Source organism: Vipera berus, assembly GCF_964194415.1.
Source record: "Vipera berus genome assembly, chromosome: 1".
Lineage (NCBI taxonomy): Eukaryota > Metazoa > Chordata > Lepidosauria > Squamata > Viperidae > Vipera > Vipera berus.
Genome location: NC_138202.1, coordinates 1481021 through 1499292, shown reverse-complemented (window position 1 = coordinate 1499292; position 18272 = coordinate 1481021). Strand labels below are relative to the sequence as shown.

General features: G+C 46.1%; 2 protein-coding genes across 3 annotated transcripts in view; one reads left to right on the top strand and one right to left on the bottom strand.

Moving 5' to 3' along the window:
* The window catches only part of TIMM44 (translocase of inner mitochondrial membrane 44), a 29375-nt gene extending 21112 nt beyond the window's left edge, over positions 1–8263 (top strand). For both annotated transcript variants that reach the window (XM_081342967.1, XM_081342968.1), the window contains 4 exons: positions 5000–5050; positions 6786–6875; positions 7297–7407; positions 7943–8263. In XM_081342967.1, the coding sequence (XP_081199093.1) occupies positions 5000–5050; positions 6786–6875; positions 7297–7407; positions 7943–8062 (372 nt within the window). In that variant the 3' untranslated portion in view covers positions 8063–8263. The remainder of the gene's footprint in view (positions 1–4999; positions 5051–6785; positions 6876–7296; positions 7408–7942) is intronic.
* The window catches only part of LOC308677033 (nicotinamide riboside kinase 2-like), an 828951-nt gene that overhangs the window by 718580 nt on the left and 92099 nt on the right, over positions 1–18272 (bottom strand). The gene's annotated exons all lie outside the window — the stretch shown is intronic.

Genomic DNA, 18272 nt, shown 5'->3' with positions numbered 1-18272 from the left:
TATTCTATTCTATTCTATTCTATTCTATTCTATCCTATCCTATCCTATCCTATCCTATCCTATCCTATCCTATCCTATCCTATCCTATCCTATCCTATCCTATCCTATCCTATCCTATTCTATTCTATTCTATTCCATATTTTCTATTCTATTCTATTCTATTCTATTCTATTCTATTCTATTCTATTCTATTCTATTCTATTCTATTCTATTCTGTAATTCTATTCTATTCTATTCTATTCTATTCTATTCTATTCTATTCTATTCTATTCTATTCTATTCTATTCTGTAATTCTATTCTATTCTATTCTATTCTATTCTATTCTATTCTATTATTATTCTATTCTGTAATTCTATTCTATTCTATTCTATTCTATTCTATTCTATTCTATTCTATTCTATTCTATTCTGTAATTCTATTCTATTCTATTCTATTCTATTCTATTCTATTCTATTCTATTCTATTCTATTCTATTCTATTCTATCCTATCCTATCCTATCCTATCCTATCCTATCCTATTCTATTCTATTCTATTCTATTCCATATTTTCTATTCTATTCTATTCTATTCTATTCTATTCTATTCTATTCTGTAATTCTATTCTATTCTATTCTATTCTATTCTATTCTATTCTATTCTATTCTATTCTATTCTATTCTATCCTATTCTATTCTATTCTATTCCATATTTTCTATTCTATTCTATTCTATTCTATTCTATTCTATTCTATTCTATTCTATTCTATTCTATTCTATTCTATTCTATTCCATATTTTCTATTCTATTCTATTCTATTCTATTCTATTCTATTCTATTCTATTCTATTCTATTCTATTCTATTCTATTCTATTCTGTAATTCTATTCTATCCTATTCTATTCTATTCTATTCTATTCTATTCTATTCTATTCTATTCTATTCTATTCTATTCTATTCCATATTTTCTATTCTATTCTATTCTATTCTATTCTATTCTATCCTATCCTATCCTATCCTATCCTATCCTATCCTATCCTATCCTATCCTATCCTATTCTGTAATTCTATTCTATTCTATTCTATTCTATTCTATTCTATTCTATTCTATTCTATTCTATTCTATTCTATTCTATTCTATTCTATTCTGTAATTCTATTCTATTCTATTCTATTCTATTCTATTCTATCCTATCCTATCCTATCCTATCCTATCCTATCCTATCCTATCCTATTCTATTCTATTCTATTCTATTCTATTCTATTCTATTCCATATATTCTATTCTATTCTATTCTATTCTATTCTATCCTATCCTATCCTATCCTATCCTATCCTATCCTATCCTATCCTATCCTATCCTATCCTATCCTATCCTATCCTATTCTATTCTATTCCATATTTTCTATTCTATTCTATTCTATTCTATTCTATTCTATTCTATTCTATTCTATTCTGTAATTCTATTCTATTCTATTCTATTCTATTCTATTCTATTCTATTCTGTAATTCTATTCTATTCTATTCTATTCTATTCTATTCTATTCTATTCTATTCTATTATTATTCTATTCTGTAATTCTATTCTATTCTATTCTATTCTATTCTATTCTATTCTATTCTGTAATTCTATTCTATTCTATTCTATTCTATTCTATTCTATTCTATTCTATTCTATTCTATTCTATCCTATCCTATCCTATCCTATCCTATCCTATCCTATCCTATTCTATTCCATATTTTCTATTCTATTCTATTCTATTCTATTCTATTCTATTCTATTCTATTCTATTCTATTCTATTCTATTCTATTCTATTCTATTCTATTCTATTCTATTGTATTCTATTCTATTCTATTCTATCCTATTCTATTCTATTCTATTCTATTCTATTCCATATTTTCTATTCTATTCTATTCTATTCTATTCTATTCTATTCTATTCTATTCTATTCTATTCTATTCTATTCTGTAATTCTATTCTATTCTATCCTATCCTATTCTATTCTATTCTATTCTATTCTATTCTATTCTATTCTATTCTATTCTATTCTATTCTATTCCATATTTTCTATTCTATTCTATTCTATTCTATTCTATTCTATTCTATTCTATTCTATTCTATTCTATTCTATTCTATTCTATTCTATTCTATCCTATCCTATCCTATCCTATCCTATCCTATTCTGTAATTGTATTCTATTCTATTCTATTCTATTCTATTCTATTCTATTCTATTCTATTCTATTCTATTCTATTCTATTCTATTCTGTAATTCTATTCTATTCTATTCTATCCTATCCTATCCTATCCTATCCTATCCTATCCTATCCTATCCTATCCTATCCTATCCTATCCTATCCTATCCTATTCTATTCTATTCTATTCCATATATTCTATTCTATTCTATTCTATTCTATCCTATTCTATCCTATTCTATTCTATCCTATCCTATCCTATCCTATCCTATCCTATCCTATCCTATCCTATCCTATCCTATCCTATCCTATCCTATCCTATCCTATCCTATCCTATCCTATCCTATTCTATTCTATTCTATTCCATATATTCTATTCTATTCTATTCTATTCTATTCTATTCTATTCTATTCTATCCTATTCTATCCTATCCTATCCTATCCTATCCTATCCTATCCTATCCTATCCTATCCTATCCTATCCTATCCTATCCTATCCTATCCTATTCTATTCTATTCTATTCTATTCTATTCTATTCTATTCTATTCTATTCTATTCTATTCTATTCTGTAATTCTATTCTATTCTATTCTATCCTATCCTATCCTATCCTATCCTATCCTATCCTATCCTATCCTATCCTATCCTATTCTATTCTATTCTATTCTATTCTATTCCATATATTCTATTCTATTCTATTCTATTCTATTCTATCCTATTCTATCCTATTCTATTCTATTCTATCCTATCCTATCCTATCCTATCCTATCCTATCCTATCCTATCCTATCCTATCCTATTCTATTCTATTCCATATATTCTATTCTATTCTATTCTATTCTATTCTATTCTATTCTATCCTATTCTATCCTATCCTATCCTATCCTATCCTATCCTATCCTATCCTATCCTATCCTATTCTATTCTATTCTATTCTATTCTATTCTATTCCATATTTTCTATTCTATTCTATTCTATTCTATTCTATTCTATTCTATTCTATTCTATTCTGTAATTCTATTCTATTCTATTCTATTCTATTCTATTCTATTCTATTCTGTAATTCTATTCTATTCTATTCTATTCTATTCTATTCTATTCTATTCTATTCTATTCTATTCTATTCTATTCTATTCTGTAATTCTATTCTATTCTATTCTATTCTATTCTATTCTATTCTATTCTATTCTATTCTATTCTATTCTATTCTATTCTATTCTATTCTATTCTATTCTATTCTATCCTATCCTATTCTATTCTATTCTATTCTATTCTATTCTGTAATTCTATTCTATTCTATTCTATTCTATTCTATTCTATTCTATTCTATTCTATTCTATTCTATTCTATTCTATTCTATTCTATTCTATTCTATTATTATTCTATTCTGTAATTCTATTCTATTCTATTCTATTCTATTCTATTCTATTCTATTCTGTAATTCTATTCTATTCTATTCTATTCTATTCTATTCTATTCTATTCTATTCTATTCTATTCTATTCTATTCTATTCTATTCTATTCTATTCTATCCTATCCTATTCTATTCTATTCCATATTTTCTATTCTATTCTATTCTATTCTATTCTATTCTATTCTATCCTATTCTATTCTATTCTATTCCATATTTTCTATTCTATTCTATTCTATTCTATTCTATTCTATTCTATTCTATTCTATTCTATTCTATTCTATTCTATTCTATTCTATTCTGTAATTCTATCCTATTCTATTCTATTCTATTCTATTCTATTCTATTCTATTCTATTCTATCCTATCCTATCCTATTCTATTCTATTCCATATTTTCTATTCTATTCTGTTCTATTCTATTCTATTCTATTCTATTCTATTCTATTCTATTCTATTCTGTAATTCTATTCTATTCTATTCTATTCTATTCTATTCTATTCTATTCTATTCTGTAATTCTATTCTATTCTATTCTATTCTATTCTATTCTATTCTGTAATCCTATCCTATCCTATCCTATCCTATCCTATCCTATCCTATCCTATCCTATCCTATCCTATCCTATCCTATCCTATCCTATCCTATCCTAGGCACAGTCACTGCCAAAGGTGGAATTTGGATCACGCTGCCATTTCTGACTTGTTTAAGCAGACCATCGCTGAAGGATTTTAGGAAGAGGCTAAGTGGGGGGGGGGTGACTAGAAAACCTCCGAGGTCCCTTCCAGCCTTATTCTGATTCTAATTCTCTCACGGCAGGCGGATCACCTGTCTGTCCCCTGTCGGACCTGCCCCAGTCTGATTCCTTAGGGCAGGGGTGGGCAACCTTGGCTCTTTTAATTCCAGGTTGCTTCTCTCTTTGCTCAGTTACCAACCGTTGTTTCTCGTCCTGCCCTCTGGTGCTTTGGAGAATAGTTTGACCCCCCCTCCTCTTCTTTGGGGCAGCCCCTCAAATACTGGAACGCTGCTATCCTGTCCCCGCTATTTCTTCTTTTCTCCAGACTGGCCAAACCCAAGTCCCGCAGCCGTTCTTCATATGTTTTCGTCTCCAGGCCTTCGATCATCTTAGTTGCACTTCTCTGCACTTTTTCCAAACTTTCGACATCTTTTTTTGCAATGCGGTGACCAAACGGATGCAGGCGTTCCAGGTGTGGCCTTGCTAAAGGTCTATAAGGCGGGGCTAAGACTTCGTCTGAAGACTTCACATCTCCCAGCGCTGCAGCCTCTCCATCCCGTTTCCGTTTTCAGTGCAACAGCGCGACTAACCATCTTAGTTTAATCCTCTCCCGTGCCAGCTTTGTCCTCCCCTCTTGCCCCTGGCGCCCTCCCCTCCCCAAATGCCTGACAAGCGTCTCCTGTCCCCCAGGCTATGATCTGCGGAGAGCTGGACATACTCAAGGACTGGTGCTACGAAGCGGTGAGTCTTCTCTTGGCTAGGGACAGCCAGGGTATTTGGGCCGGGGGTGGTGGTGTCTGCTGGTGACGGGGAGCGTTGGTAGGGCTTCCTCCTGGCAGAGGAGCAACACCCAGCAACAAACACACACACACACACACACACACAAACCCCAGCCCTTTGTCCTTTGCAGGACTCCCTCTACGGTAACCTTTCAGCTTCCCTCCTTGGCCAGAGAGAAGCCAGGTGGGGTTGGGGGGTGGATCGAAGTAAGGCTGGATCATTGCTTACCCCCCCCCACCCCTCCCTGGCCGCCTTTGTCCCCTGCTCCTCTGATTTCGTCGGCTCCCCCAGCCTCCTGTGTGGATGTAGCTTCTGCCTGTTTGTGTCTTTGAAACGGTGGTCTGTGTGATTTTTGCAGTGGTCATTAAGCAAATTGCCCGTCCTAAGTTGGGGACTGCCTGTGCAAAGAAGTTGCCTCTTCTACAGGATTGAGAGAGAGAGGGAGAGGGAGGGAGGGAGGGATATAGCTATACATATAGATAGAAGATAGATGGATGGAGATTAGATTAGATTAGATTAGATTAGATTAGATTAGATTAGATTAGATTAGATTAGATTAGATTAGATTAGATTAGATTAGAGCCTTGGTGGAGCAGTGGGCTAATGCCTCCTTAAGTAACACCAGCTGCCTGCAATTAGTGCAGGTTCGAGTCCCACCAGGCTCAAGGTTGACTCAGCCTTCCATCCTTCCCAGGTAGGTAAAATGAGGACCCAGATTGTTGGGGGGGGCAATAAAAGCTGACTTTGTAATAATGCCGCTTGGGGGGGGGGTGAAAGCCCTAATAAGCAGGCATATACATAGAATGAAGGCTACTGCTAAGCTTGTAAGCCGCCCTGAGTCTTCGGAGAAGGGCGGGATATAAATGGAATTTTTTAAAAAATAAAATAAATAAATTAGATTAGATTAGATTAGATTAGATTAGATTAGATTAGATTGATAGATAGATAGATACACAGATATAGACAGATAGATACACAGATATAGATAGATAGATAGATAGATAGATAGATAGATAGATAGATAGATAGATAGATAGATAGATAGATAGATAGATAGATGATAGATAGATGATAGACTGATGATAGGCTGATGATAGATATAGATGATCATGATAGAGGATAGAGGGATAGATAGATAGATAGATAGATAGATAGATAGATAGATAGATAGATACACAGATATAGATAGATAGATAGATAGATAGATAGATAGATAGATAGATAGATAGATAGATAGTTTCCTGCCTGACCAGGGGGTTGGGCTAGATGACTTTCAATGTTGTCCCTTCCAACATTATTATTATTGTTGTTGTTATTATTATTAGATAGATAGATAGATAGATAGATAGATAGATAGATAGATAGATAGATAGATAGATAGATAGATTAGATAAATAATGGATGGATGGAGATATAGATTACATACACAGACAGACAACAGGGTTTCTGGTGCTTTGGTTAATTTAGCCAACGGCAATGAGGGCTCTGATGAATTTTGTTTTTTAGGCAGATTTGGGGTGCCTAGGCAGTGCTGAGGACTGGAAGCTTGATTTCCCTTTGTGTTGGGGGGGAGAAAGACGTGATCCTTGGGCTGGAGGCGTCCCTTAGGGTTCCCTCCGAGAGGGCCGGCCTCTGCTGCCCCCCCCGGGGCGAAGGGGCCGGAGCCTTGAACGGGGGGCGCCTTCCTCTCTTCCAGACCTACAGCCAGCTGGCCCAGCCCATCCAGCAGGCCAGGGCCATGGGGCTCCAGTTCCACTCCAAAATCCTAGACGTGGACAACGTGGACGTGAGTAGCTCCTGCTAGGGAACACCCCCCCCTTGCTAGTTGGGACTCCCGGCTGCTCCCTCCCCCCAGGGAGCTCCAGCAGAGGAGACAGCCCCCCCCATACTCCTCACCCACCCACCCCCATCCCTCGGGGACCTCTCTGCCCGCCTGCCAGGCCCGATCCCCCCACCCTTTGGAGCAAATGCTCCAGATTCCCACGGATGCCCACGTCCCCCGATGCCCGATAACATCCGTGGGTGTTTTTGTCGGCTTCTGAGCCCTGAGCAAGAAGCTGGAGAGAAGGGTGGGCTGTCCCGTTCGCTCGCGGACGTCCCTGTGCAGCCTGGCTTATGGACTAGCAACTTAAGAGAGAGTTTCGTCGCTTGGGCCGGCCCCCGCCGACGCCTTGTGAACTAGCGCCTTGAAATGCTCCCCCTTTCAGCTGGCGATGGGGAAGATGATGGAGCAGGGCCCGGTGCTGATCATCACCTTCCAGGCTCAGCTGGTGATGGTGCTCAAGAACCAGAAGGGAGAGGTCGTGGAAGGAGATCCGGTAAGGGGCCGTCCCCCCACCCACCCACCCCGGCCCTGGGGGCTCCCTACCCCTAGTCCAGGGGTCGGCAACCTCGGCTCTTTTATGACTCGTGGACTTCAACTCCCAGAATTCCTGAGCCAGCTATGCTGGCTCAGGAATTCTGGGATTTGAAGTCCACGAGTCATAAAAGAGCCGAGGTTGCCGACCCCTGCCCTAGTCGAACCGAACGGCGCCCAGTTCAGTCGCCTTGGTAGAGAAGGAGGATAAAGACAGCCCATAATCAGAGGAGGCTGGATTTAATGCTGAATTTTCCTTCCTACCCCCCACCCCCCCCGGGCTGGCTGGTTGAGGAATTCTGGGAGTTGAAGTCCACGAGTCATAAAAGGGCCAAGTTTGAAGACGAAAACCCCCCCCCCCGTTACCAGACCGGTCAGGAGTGCCCTTTAACCAGCTGTTTGGTTGGGGATATTGCAGGGCCCCGGGGGTGGGGTGGGGGTCTTTTCCAACCTTCACCCCCCCAATCCTTCCTTCCTGTCCCCCGTCCCCCCCGCAGGAGAAGGTCTTGCGGATGCTCTACGTCTGGGCCCTCTGCCGGGACCCCGAGGAGCTGAACCCCTACGCTGCCTGGCGACTGCTGGACATCTCTACGTCAAGCACCGAGCAGATCCTATGAGTCGCCCACCCCCCCGGGAGGGGGGGGAGAAAGGACCAGGGGGGGAGGGACTCGAGTGGCCCCCCGTTCTGCGCAGAGTCCAGCACGAGGAACAGCCCCCCCCCCTGTTTGGTTGCAGCGGGGCTGGGCCGGGGGGCTGGCTCGGAATCAGATGCTGGGAGACCTTCCTGCTGGACCCCCTCCCCTCTTTTTTTTTTTAAAAAAAAATCTGATTTTCAGACTCGGACGTTGCTGGCGTCCGACCACGGGGGAGCCCTCTGCCCCCAAGGACTTACCTCTGGGTCGCGCTTTGCCAGCCTTACTCCGGCCTGCGCTTTGCCAAAGTGGGGCCTGATCGGAAACTCGCCACCCCCACCCCCACCCCGAAGAAGCTTCTGGAACAGTCCTTTCCTTGCGGTTGAGTCGAGACGCTGAGCTGGACCCCAGGGGGTAGGGGGGGGCGTTGTCTGCCCCGGCCCAGGGATTGGGGTCCCACACGTGCAGGAGAGCCAAATGGGGGCACGAGGGGGTCTCACGGTGTGGAAGTCCAGCAGGATGTGGTCTGCCAGGTGAGTCCAAGGGGAAAATCTGGGGTCTTCTGCACCCCCTTCCCTCTTTCCGCAGCCCTGGCCAGTCTTGGGATTGACTTAGCGCCCTTGAGGGGGTGCCGGGGGGGCCCTCGTGTCCAGAAGGGTCTTCTACCCCCCACCCTCTGTAAATTAAAGGCAAAAAAATGCAGCCCAGCCCCCCGCTTCCGTGTGCACGTGTCTGTCTAAGTTTGATGTAGCCGAGCCGGTTCCCAACTTCGGACTCCCAAGACCGAGTCCACCCGGAGTCTGCAGCAAAACACACACTACACTACACTACACTACACACACACACACACACGGTACACTGCGACCATCCTAAGTGTGAGTCACTTGTCAAGAATCCGAATGTGAATCAATGTGACCATTGGGATGCTGCAAGGAAGGAGGGCGGCGAAGCAGCCATGCTGGCTGGGGGATTCTGGGAGTTGAAGTCCACAAGTGGCCATAGTTCCCCACCCCTCATCCATTTGTCTATCCATCCACTTATCTGTCTACTTAGATTCTCTCTCTCTCCCTCCCTCCCTTTCCATCTAAGTCTAAATCTAAATCCAAATCTGCCGTTTGGCTCCTGAGTTCTTCGGTTTTTAGACACGGGCACAAGCAGTGGTGGAGCTGACGATTTGCCCGGTGTGAAGGAAGAAAGGCATTAAAGCAGCCATGCTGGCTGGGGGATTCTGGGAGTTGAAGTCCACTCTTAAAGGGACCGAGGTTGAGAAACGTGAGGTCTTAGTTCAGTGTCTGGCTGAACTGACCTGGGCGAGGCAGCCAAGGATCCCATTTCTGCTTGGATGGGAGACCACCAAGAAATCAGACAGAAATGGAAGAAGGGAACAAGCAGCCAAATTCTTCCACGGCATTGGCTAAAAAAAAAAACCACAAACATTTTTAGGTTGTCTTTACTCGTTTCTTAAAAATTATTTGTCCCTTTGTTCGCCGTGGGGTGACCCGAGGCAGCTTACAATAACGAAAACGGAAGAGGGCAAACGGAAGTAAAATACAGGGAGTCCTCGACTTACGACCACAATTGACATGACCACAAATCCCGTTTCTGTTGTTAAGCGAGGCATTTGTTAAGCAAATTTTGCCCCATCTTAACAGCATTCCTTGCCGCAGCTGTTAAGCGAATCACAAATTAGTAACGCCGTCGTTAAGCGAGTCCGGCTTCCCCCGTTGACTTCGCCTGTCAGGAGGCCGCAAAAGGGGATCACGCGAGACACGTGCACAGGGGGCAGCGACCGTCATAAATGTGAGCCAGTGGCCAAAGCATCAGAATGTAAATCACGTGATCTTTGGGGGGGGGGGTGCGGGAAGAGACGCAAGCACAACGAACGGCCCCTTTTCCCTGCGCTGCTGTAACTTTGAAAGGTCACTAAATGAATCGCTGTAAGTCAACAAGGGCCTGTAATAGAAGCCAGAAAATAATGAAAGAGAACGCAATGAGTACGTCAAGACGATAAGCAAAAAGGCCATTTCCCTCCAAAAAAAACTCCTGAGAGAGCAGAAGCTCCGGAACGTTCCCTTTTCTGCCCGCGATGCCTCGTTCGAGCATTGTCTGGCCCCGGGTCCAGACGGAGAATGGATGATGGCCATTCAGCCACAGCCGAGGCCATTGTGCACCTGGCAAGGGAAGGCCGAGCCTGGCAGGTAGATGGGGCGGGTCCTGCCCCAGCTGCAGAAGGACCGAAGCTGGCCCAGGGGTAGGCAACCTTGGCTCTTTTGTGACTGGTGGACTTCAACTCCCAGAATTCCTGAGCCAACCACGCTGAGGGGAAAGGGAGAGGTTTCCAAGCTGAGCCATGCTGGCTCAGGAATTCTGGGAGTTGAAGTCCACCAGTCATGAAGGGGCCATAGTTCCCTATGCTGGCTGAGGAATTCTGGGAGTTGAAGTCCACGAGTTATGAGGGGGCCATAGTTCCCTATGCTAGCTGAGGAATTCTGGGAGTTGAAGTCCACGAGTTATGAGGGGCCATAGTTCCCTATGCTGGCTGAGGAATTCTGGGAGTTGAAGTCCACGAGTCATGAAGGGGCCATAGTTCCCTATGCTGGCTGAGGAATTCTGGGAGTTGAAGTCCACGAGTTATGAGGGGGCCATAGGTCCCCCATGCTGGCTGAGGAATTCTGGGAGTTGAAGTCCACGAGTCATGAAGGGGCCATAGTTCCCTATGCTGGCTGAGGAATTCTGGGAGTTGAAGTCCACGAGTCATAAAAGAGCCGAGGTTGGCTACTGGCTGCTTCAGCAACTGCCTTCACTCAGGTCTCCTGCTCTGTGCGTCCTCTAAACAGGTATGACTCCAACTCCCATCGTCCTCCAGTTCGGGAAGGAAAGGGAGAGAAGATCCAGAGAAGGGATGATGGAGATTTAATTTCAGAATCTGAACAGAGCTGGAAGGGACCTTGGAGGTCTTCTAGTCCAACCTCTTGTTCAAGCAGGAGATCCTAGACCGGTGCTGGCGAACCTTTTAGAGACCGAGTGCCCAAACTGCGACCCAAAGCCCACTTATTTATCGCTGGGTGCCAGGTGGGCGTGGCCCACTGGGTGGGTGTGGCCCATTAGGTGGGCATGGAAGATTGGGTGGGTGTGGCCAAGGTGGGTGTGGTCACCTCAATGTTGCTCGTGGGGAGGGGACACCTGTGGGGGGTGGGCAGGGTTGGGGGAGCTCCGGGAGGTCTCTGGCAGGTGGGGCGGTAGGAAGGAGACTCATCCTGTGGGGTGAGGTGAGGCAGGGTGGGGGTGCCATTGCTATGGCAAGGGCTGTGCCAGCTGCTGCCTGACACCATCGGGCCCCCCACACAGAGGCCAGTGAGCGCATGGGGGCCAACGGTGTCCGTCGGTAGCCACAGCCTGCCGGCCCCTCGACAGGCGCACTCTGGGGCTCCGCAGCCCATCGCCAGCAGCTCAAAGAAGCCGCCTCCGAGATGGATGGCCGGCCGACAGCTGAGGAGGTGATGCAGTGGGTCCTGCCGGGGAAAAGGAGAGCATGCGAGGCCAGGAGGGACGGGACGGGATGGGGGGGAGGGAAACCAGCCGTGCCGGGATGCATTCAGCCACGTGGGACCTTGGCGAATTAGCAGGTGGCTGGTTGAAGAGGGACAGTTACCACCTCCGGGGCATGGTGCCGGTGCCCACAGAGCGGGCTCTGAGTGCCGCCTCTGGCATCCGTGCCATAGGTTCGCCACCACTGGGCTAGACCATCCCAGACAAAGGGCTGTCCAGTCTCTTCCTAAAAAAATCCAGCGATGGAGCACTCACAACCTCTGGTGGCAAGTCGTTCCACTGGTTAATCGTTCTCACTGTCGGGAAATTTAGATTACTTCTCCTGGGTTAGTTTCCATCTGTTGCTTCTTGCCCTGCCTTCTGGTGCTTTGGAAAATAAGTTGGCAGCCCCCTCCTCCTTTTTGTGGCAGCCCCTCAAATACTGGAATATTCCTATCACGTCCCCCTTAGCCCTCTTTTTCTCTAGACTGGCCATTCCCAAATCCTGCAGCCGTTCTTCATGCGTTTTATGTTTCAGTCTCCAGGCCTTGGATCCTCTTAGTTGCTCTTCTCTGCACTTTTTCCACAGTCTCAACATCTTTTTTGTAATGCGGTGGCCGAAACTGTATGCAGGTATTCCAGGTGTGGCCTGATTAAGGCTAAGACGTCACGTGATTTTGATTCTGAGTTCCCTCTCACAGTTACCACTATCGAGCAAGGTACCACCTATACTATACCTGTGCATTTGATTTTTCCTGCCTAAATGTAGAACCTTACTTTTTTCACCATTGAATTTCATTTTGTTAGATAGTGCCCAGTGTTCAAGTCTGTCCAGATCCTCCTGTATCTTAAGCCTATCTTCTGGAGTGTTGGCTATTGCTGCCAGCTTGGTGTTGTCTGCAAATTTGATGAGTTCCCCATCTATCCCCTCATCCAAATCGTTGATGAAGATGTTGAAGAGCCCTGGGGCACCCCACTACACACTTCCTTCCACGTAGATGCAGTTCCATTGAGGACCACACGCTGAGTACGGCCTGTCAGCCAGCTACGAATCCATCTGGTGGTGATGCTATCTAACCCACATTTTTCTATCTTATCAAGTAGTAGGTTGTGATCTACTATATCAAATGCCTTACTGAAGTCCAAGTAAATTATATCTACCGCATTCCTCTGGTCCACTAATTTTGTCACTTGGTCAAAGAATGTAATAAGATTTGTCTGGCATGATCTGTTTTTGACAAACCCATGTTGGCTAATGACTTTGTTTGCCTCTAGGTGCTCGCTGATTCATTGTTTGATTATCTTTTCCAGAATCTTCCCAGGTATTGAGGTCAGGCTGATAGGTCTGTAGTTTCCTGGATCTATTTTTTCCCCTTTTTTGAAGATGGGAACTACATCAGCTCTCTTCCAGTCCTCTGGTAGTTCCCCAGTGCTCCAGGATCTTTGAAAAATATAGTTCAGTGGTTCTGAGATCACGTCTGCCAGTTCCTTGAGAACCTTTCGGGTGTAATCCATCTGGTCCTGGTGATTTGAACTCGTCTAGGCTGGACAGGTGCTCACTTACCATTTTCTTGCCTATCTTAACTTGCGTTTCTATTCTGTTTTTTATGGCACTGGTTTTGGTAGGTTGGACTGTTATTTCCCTTTGTGTAAAGACAGATGCAAAAAACGAGTTAAATAGTTCTGCTTTCTCCCTGTTGCTTGTCACCTTCTTGCCACTTTCCCCCACTAATGGACCAATCATTTCCTTAACCTTTTTCTTGTTTTTTATATGTTGAAAGAAGCTTTTTTTGTTATTTTTGACTTTGGTCGCAAGCCTTAGCTCATTTTGAGCCTTAGCTTTCCTCACTTCATCTTTGCAGGCACGAACTGTTTGCTGATATTCTGCCTTAGTTATGTGCCCCGCTTTCCACTTCTAATGCTTGTCCTTTTTATCTTTCAGTTTATCAGAGAGTTCTTTATGCAGCCATGCTGGTTTCTTTTGAAAGCTGTTATTTTTCTTCTTTGTTGGTATTGTGCTAGACTGGGCCTTTATTATCTCACTTTTCAAAATTTCCCAAGCTTCTTGAGTTGTTTTCCCCTTTAGGATTCTCATCCATGGAATTCTTCCCATGGTCTCTCTAAGTTTATTGAAATTAGCTCTTTTAAAATCCAAGACTCTAGTTTGGCTGTGTTCTATTGCTTGTGCCTCCAGAATGTTGAATTCCAATATTGCATGATCACTTCCTCCCAAGGTTCCTGTGGCTTCGACACCTTCTATCATTTCATCTCTGTTAGTGAGAATTAGATCCAAAATGGCTAATCCCCTAGTTCCCTTCTCTACTTTTTGGGTGACAAAGTTGTCTGCTAGGTTTGTCAGGAATCTGTTTGATCTTCCACTTGGTGCAGAGTTTGTCTCCCAGTTGATATCAGGGTAATTAAAGTCCCCCAGTACTATTGTGATGTGCTTCCTACATACCTTAGTTAGCTGACTAGCAAAAAGTTCATCTATTTTGTTTGCTTGGTTGGGCGGCCTATAGTATACACCTATGGCAGGGGTAGGCAACCATGGCTATTTTATGACTCGTGGACTCCAACTCCCAGAATTCCTGAGCCAACATGGCTCAGCTTGGAAACCTCTCCCTTTCCCCTCAGCATGCCTGGCTCAGGAATTCTGGGAGTTGAAGTCCATGAGTCATAAAAGAGCCAAGGTTGCCTACCCCTGACCTATGGCAATGTCATTTTTTCCCCTTTTATATTGACCCAAATGCATTCAAGTTTACAGTTTTCATCATTGTTGTGCTCTATTTCTGTAGAGATAAAGTTATTTCTTATATAGAGAGCAACTCCACCTCGTCTTTTGTTTAGTCTGTTTCTTTTAAATAGTTTAAATCCCTCTAGCTGTGTGTTCCATTTGTGGGTTTTGTCCCACCATGTTTCCATAATGGCAACAATATCATATCCACCCTCATTTACCTGAATTTCTAGTTCACCCTGCTTACTGTTCATACTCTGCGCATTGGTGTATAGACATTTGAGTCCTTTATGACTGACCCTGTGTCTACTTGCTGCATAACTTGTGTGGTGCCTGGCTTCCCCTATTTTCTTAGATTGATGGGGACAGTGATGTTCTGTATCAATTAACTCACTATCTCCATTATTTAGTTTAAATGTTCCTCCAAAAAAGCTGTTAATTTATTGCCAAGTAACTTAGTCCCTTTCTTGGATGGATGCAAACCATCTCTTTTGTACATTTTTTCATTGGACCAGCTACAGACATTGTGACTAATATAACCAAAGCCTTCTCCTTTACACCACTCCTTTAGCCACATATTAAATTCTGCTATACGCTGGCCTTTTCCATTTTGCTCCTTATACACTGGTAAAACCTCTGAAAAAGTAAGCCTACAGCCTATTCTGCTAAGTTCCTGCCCCAAGCTCTGGAAATCATTCTGCACAGAGAGTACATCTTTTTGGGACAGATCATTAGTGCCAAGATGTACAATAGCCTCCACATCACAGTCCTTGCTGGCATTCTTGATTATTTTAGAAATACGCTTCTTGTCCCTACTGGCAGTAGCACCTGGAAGACACCTGACCTCTTTCGAAACCTCAGTGTCCTTTCCTAAATTTACATCCCTTATAATTGAATCACCAACCAGAAGGTGGCTTCTCTTTTTGGATGCCTTTCTCTTCTTGCGTGACTGGTGTGTAATATCTGATTCACACTTTTCCCTGTCAAAAACAAGTTCTTCATCTCGGACCACGATCCCGTTTATTTGCGTTATCATCACCAATACCTTGACCAGTATCCTTAATGTCCCTATTAAGGTCAGCAAGGGCACTGTATCTGTTGTGCAGGGACACAGCGAAAGCTTTGGGTTTATGGTTCCCAGCTCTCACCCTGCCAGATCCCACGGTTGTCCACGCTGCCCTTCTCCTGCAGGATCTTTGTGGTAGAGGGGGCAGATAGCGCGGAGACTCAATAGAGCAGAAGGGCTGAACTGGACGCCTAATTTCTGCCTAACCCCCCTCCCTGGAGCAGCCTGATTTCCCCCCCTCCCCCCCCAACCAGCTTCCCCAGGTGTGGACCTGCTCAGGTCTCGGCAGGAGCCTTGCACAACCTGGATTCCAGGGCACATCGCGTGTGTGTGTGTGCCACCTCGGACTGCACCAGCCTCTTTTGCGGCATTGTGTTGCTGGCAGAGGCTCAGCCAATGGGCTGGCTGTGATCTCCCTGCTCCGTGGCCCCACCAGTGCTGCAACAGGCAGGCATGCCACAAAACACACACAGACACACACACACACACAAAGCAGGCTGTCTCCGATCAGCTGGCGTCCCCCCCCTCTCCCTAACACGGGTGCCAACTCTTCCCTCACTGGACTGGCAGCAGTGAATTCCACCAGGAGCCAGGGCTGTGGGTTGCTGCCAAGTCTTGGGGGGGGGCAGCTTCTCTTCGGTCAGCCTGGTGAGAAAGGAGACCCCCACCCATTCCATAAAAATGCCCTCCTTGACTCTGGGGGTCTGCTGGGGAGGAGATGGGGGGGGTCTTCCTCCAGCAGCTTCTGGATCCCGAATGGCTGGCTGGCAGGAGTTCGTCCCAAGACACACCTGATTGGCTGCCCCGTCCTCCCCCCCCCAGCTCTGGTCTGGGAGGCAGTTGCTATGGAGACCGCCGGGCAGCCATCCCTTGGACCATACTCTGGGTGGGATGCAGCTATTCTGGGTTAGATAGGCAGCCTCATTCTGACCTGTTTTGAAAAGACCGCCCCCCCTGCTTAAACTGAGAGGGTGGGAAAGGGGGGGCTCTGAGGATGAGCTTGCTGACTCCTGGACCTCGGGTGGGTCCAGCTTGGCCTCTCCAAGGCCAGGGTCAGCTGGGGCTGGGGGGGGATGCAGCCCTGATCCTTCTGGCTTTGAAGAAAGGAGAGACCCCCCAGGTTCTCAGCTCCCCCTCCCCCCCCAAATTGGCTTTCACCGCACTAAATCTTGATCTGTCCTGGGGTCTAGGCGAGTTCCGATCCCAGATCCTCACCCTGGCTGGGAAGGAGGGGAGTTGTAGTACAGCATCTCCCCACAGGACATGCAGAGCTGGGGGGGTGGAGAGACCCCCTGAGATCATCAGGAAGTTACACTGGTTCTGAAGGCAGCGGATCCGGTGGTTACAGGGGCTTCTCTTTCTGCTGGGTGATCTTGCTAGTGCCAGCCTGCCTTGCCTCGCCCCCCCCCTCAGATTTGGGGTGCAAATTGTCCCCCTGAGAGTCCTCCTGGCCATTTACTCCCAGTGGCACCTTCCTGCCTGGAGAGGGCTGGAAGGAGGGGGTCCCTCTGGGTCTCCACCCGTAGGGAGGAGCCCCTTCTTCGTCCCTGCCCTGCTGGGGTCCAGTGGGGGGGGTCCCAGAAGTGGGGTCCTTGGGGGGGGGTTGACTCTTCCTGCAGGGAGTCAACGGCTTTCCAGGCAGCTGCTTTGGCTGCCACAGGACCGAAGAGGTGGCTGTGGGGGTGGGGGGGTTTCAGCCGGTGGGTGAAACTGGGAGTGATGCTGTGGGGTGGGGAGGGGGCTGGGATATAAGCCTCCGCCCCACCCGGGACAGCGACGGCTCTTATTCGCAGGACCTGGAGCGCGGCGGGGGAAGAGCTCGGCCCGCCGCTGGCTGGGTCATGAGGACTAGAATCTTGCCTTAGCTCTAGGGCCAGGGGTCGTTTCGAGTCTGCGCGCCCAAAAGGCCTGCCGGAGCAGCTGGCCTCGGACTCCCGGAGGGCGGGCGAGTGGGGGGGGGGTCCTTAGAGCAGCGCCCGCGACCCCAGCCCCCCCCCCAGCCCAGCCCGAGGCAGGCGGGGCGCAGCTCCCCCCCCCCCGGCTGAAGCGGCCATCGCGGCGGGCAGAGGAGGCGAGGCCGGAGCCGGACTGTCCGGATGGAGCAATTCGGAGGAGCCGCCTCGGAGGGCCGGCCTCTCGCCCGGGGAGGACCGCGGAGCAAAGCAGGCAGCGGAGTCGAAGGCTTCCCGGTACGGGAGGAGGGAGGGGAGGGGGAGGAAGAAGAAGAGGAGGAGGAGGGGAGGAAGAGGAAGAAAAGGAGGAGAGGAAGAGGAGGAAAATAAGAGGAGAAGGAGGAAGAGGAGGAAAAGAGGAAGAGGGAGGGGAGGTGGAAGAGAAAGTGGAGAGGAGGAGGAGGAAGAATAGGAGGAAAATAGGAGAAGAAGGAGGAGGAGGAAGAGGAGGAGGAGAGGAAGAGGAAGAGGAAGAAAAGGAGGAGGGGAGGAAGAGAAAGGGGAGGAGAAGGAGGAGGAAGAGGAGGAAAATAAGAGGAGAAGGAGAGAGAGGAGGAAGAGAAAGAGGCGGAGGGGAGGAAGAGGAAGAGGAAGAGGAGGAAAGAGGAAGAGGAGGAAAGAGGAAGAAAAGGAGGAGGGGAGGAAGAGAAAGGGGAGGAGAAGGAGGAGGAAGAGGAGGAAAATAAGAGGAGAAGGAGAGAGAGGAGGAAGAGAAAGAGGCGGAGGGGAGGAAGAGGAAGAGGAAGAGGAGGAAAGAGGAAGAGGAGGAAAGAGGAAGAAAAGGAGGAGGGGAGGAAGAGAAAGGGGAGGAGAAGGAGGAGGAGGAGGAATAGGAGGAAAATAAGAGGAGAAGGAGAGGAGGAAGAGAAAGAAGAGAAGGGGAGGAAGGGGAGGAAGAGAAAGGAAAGGAAGAGG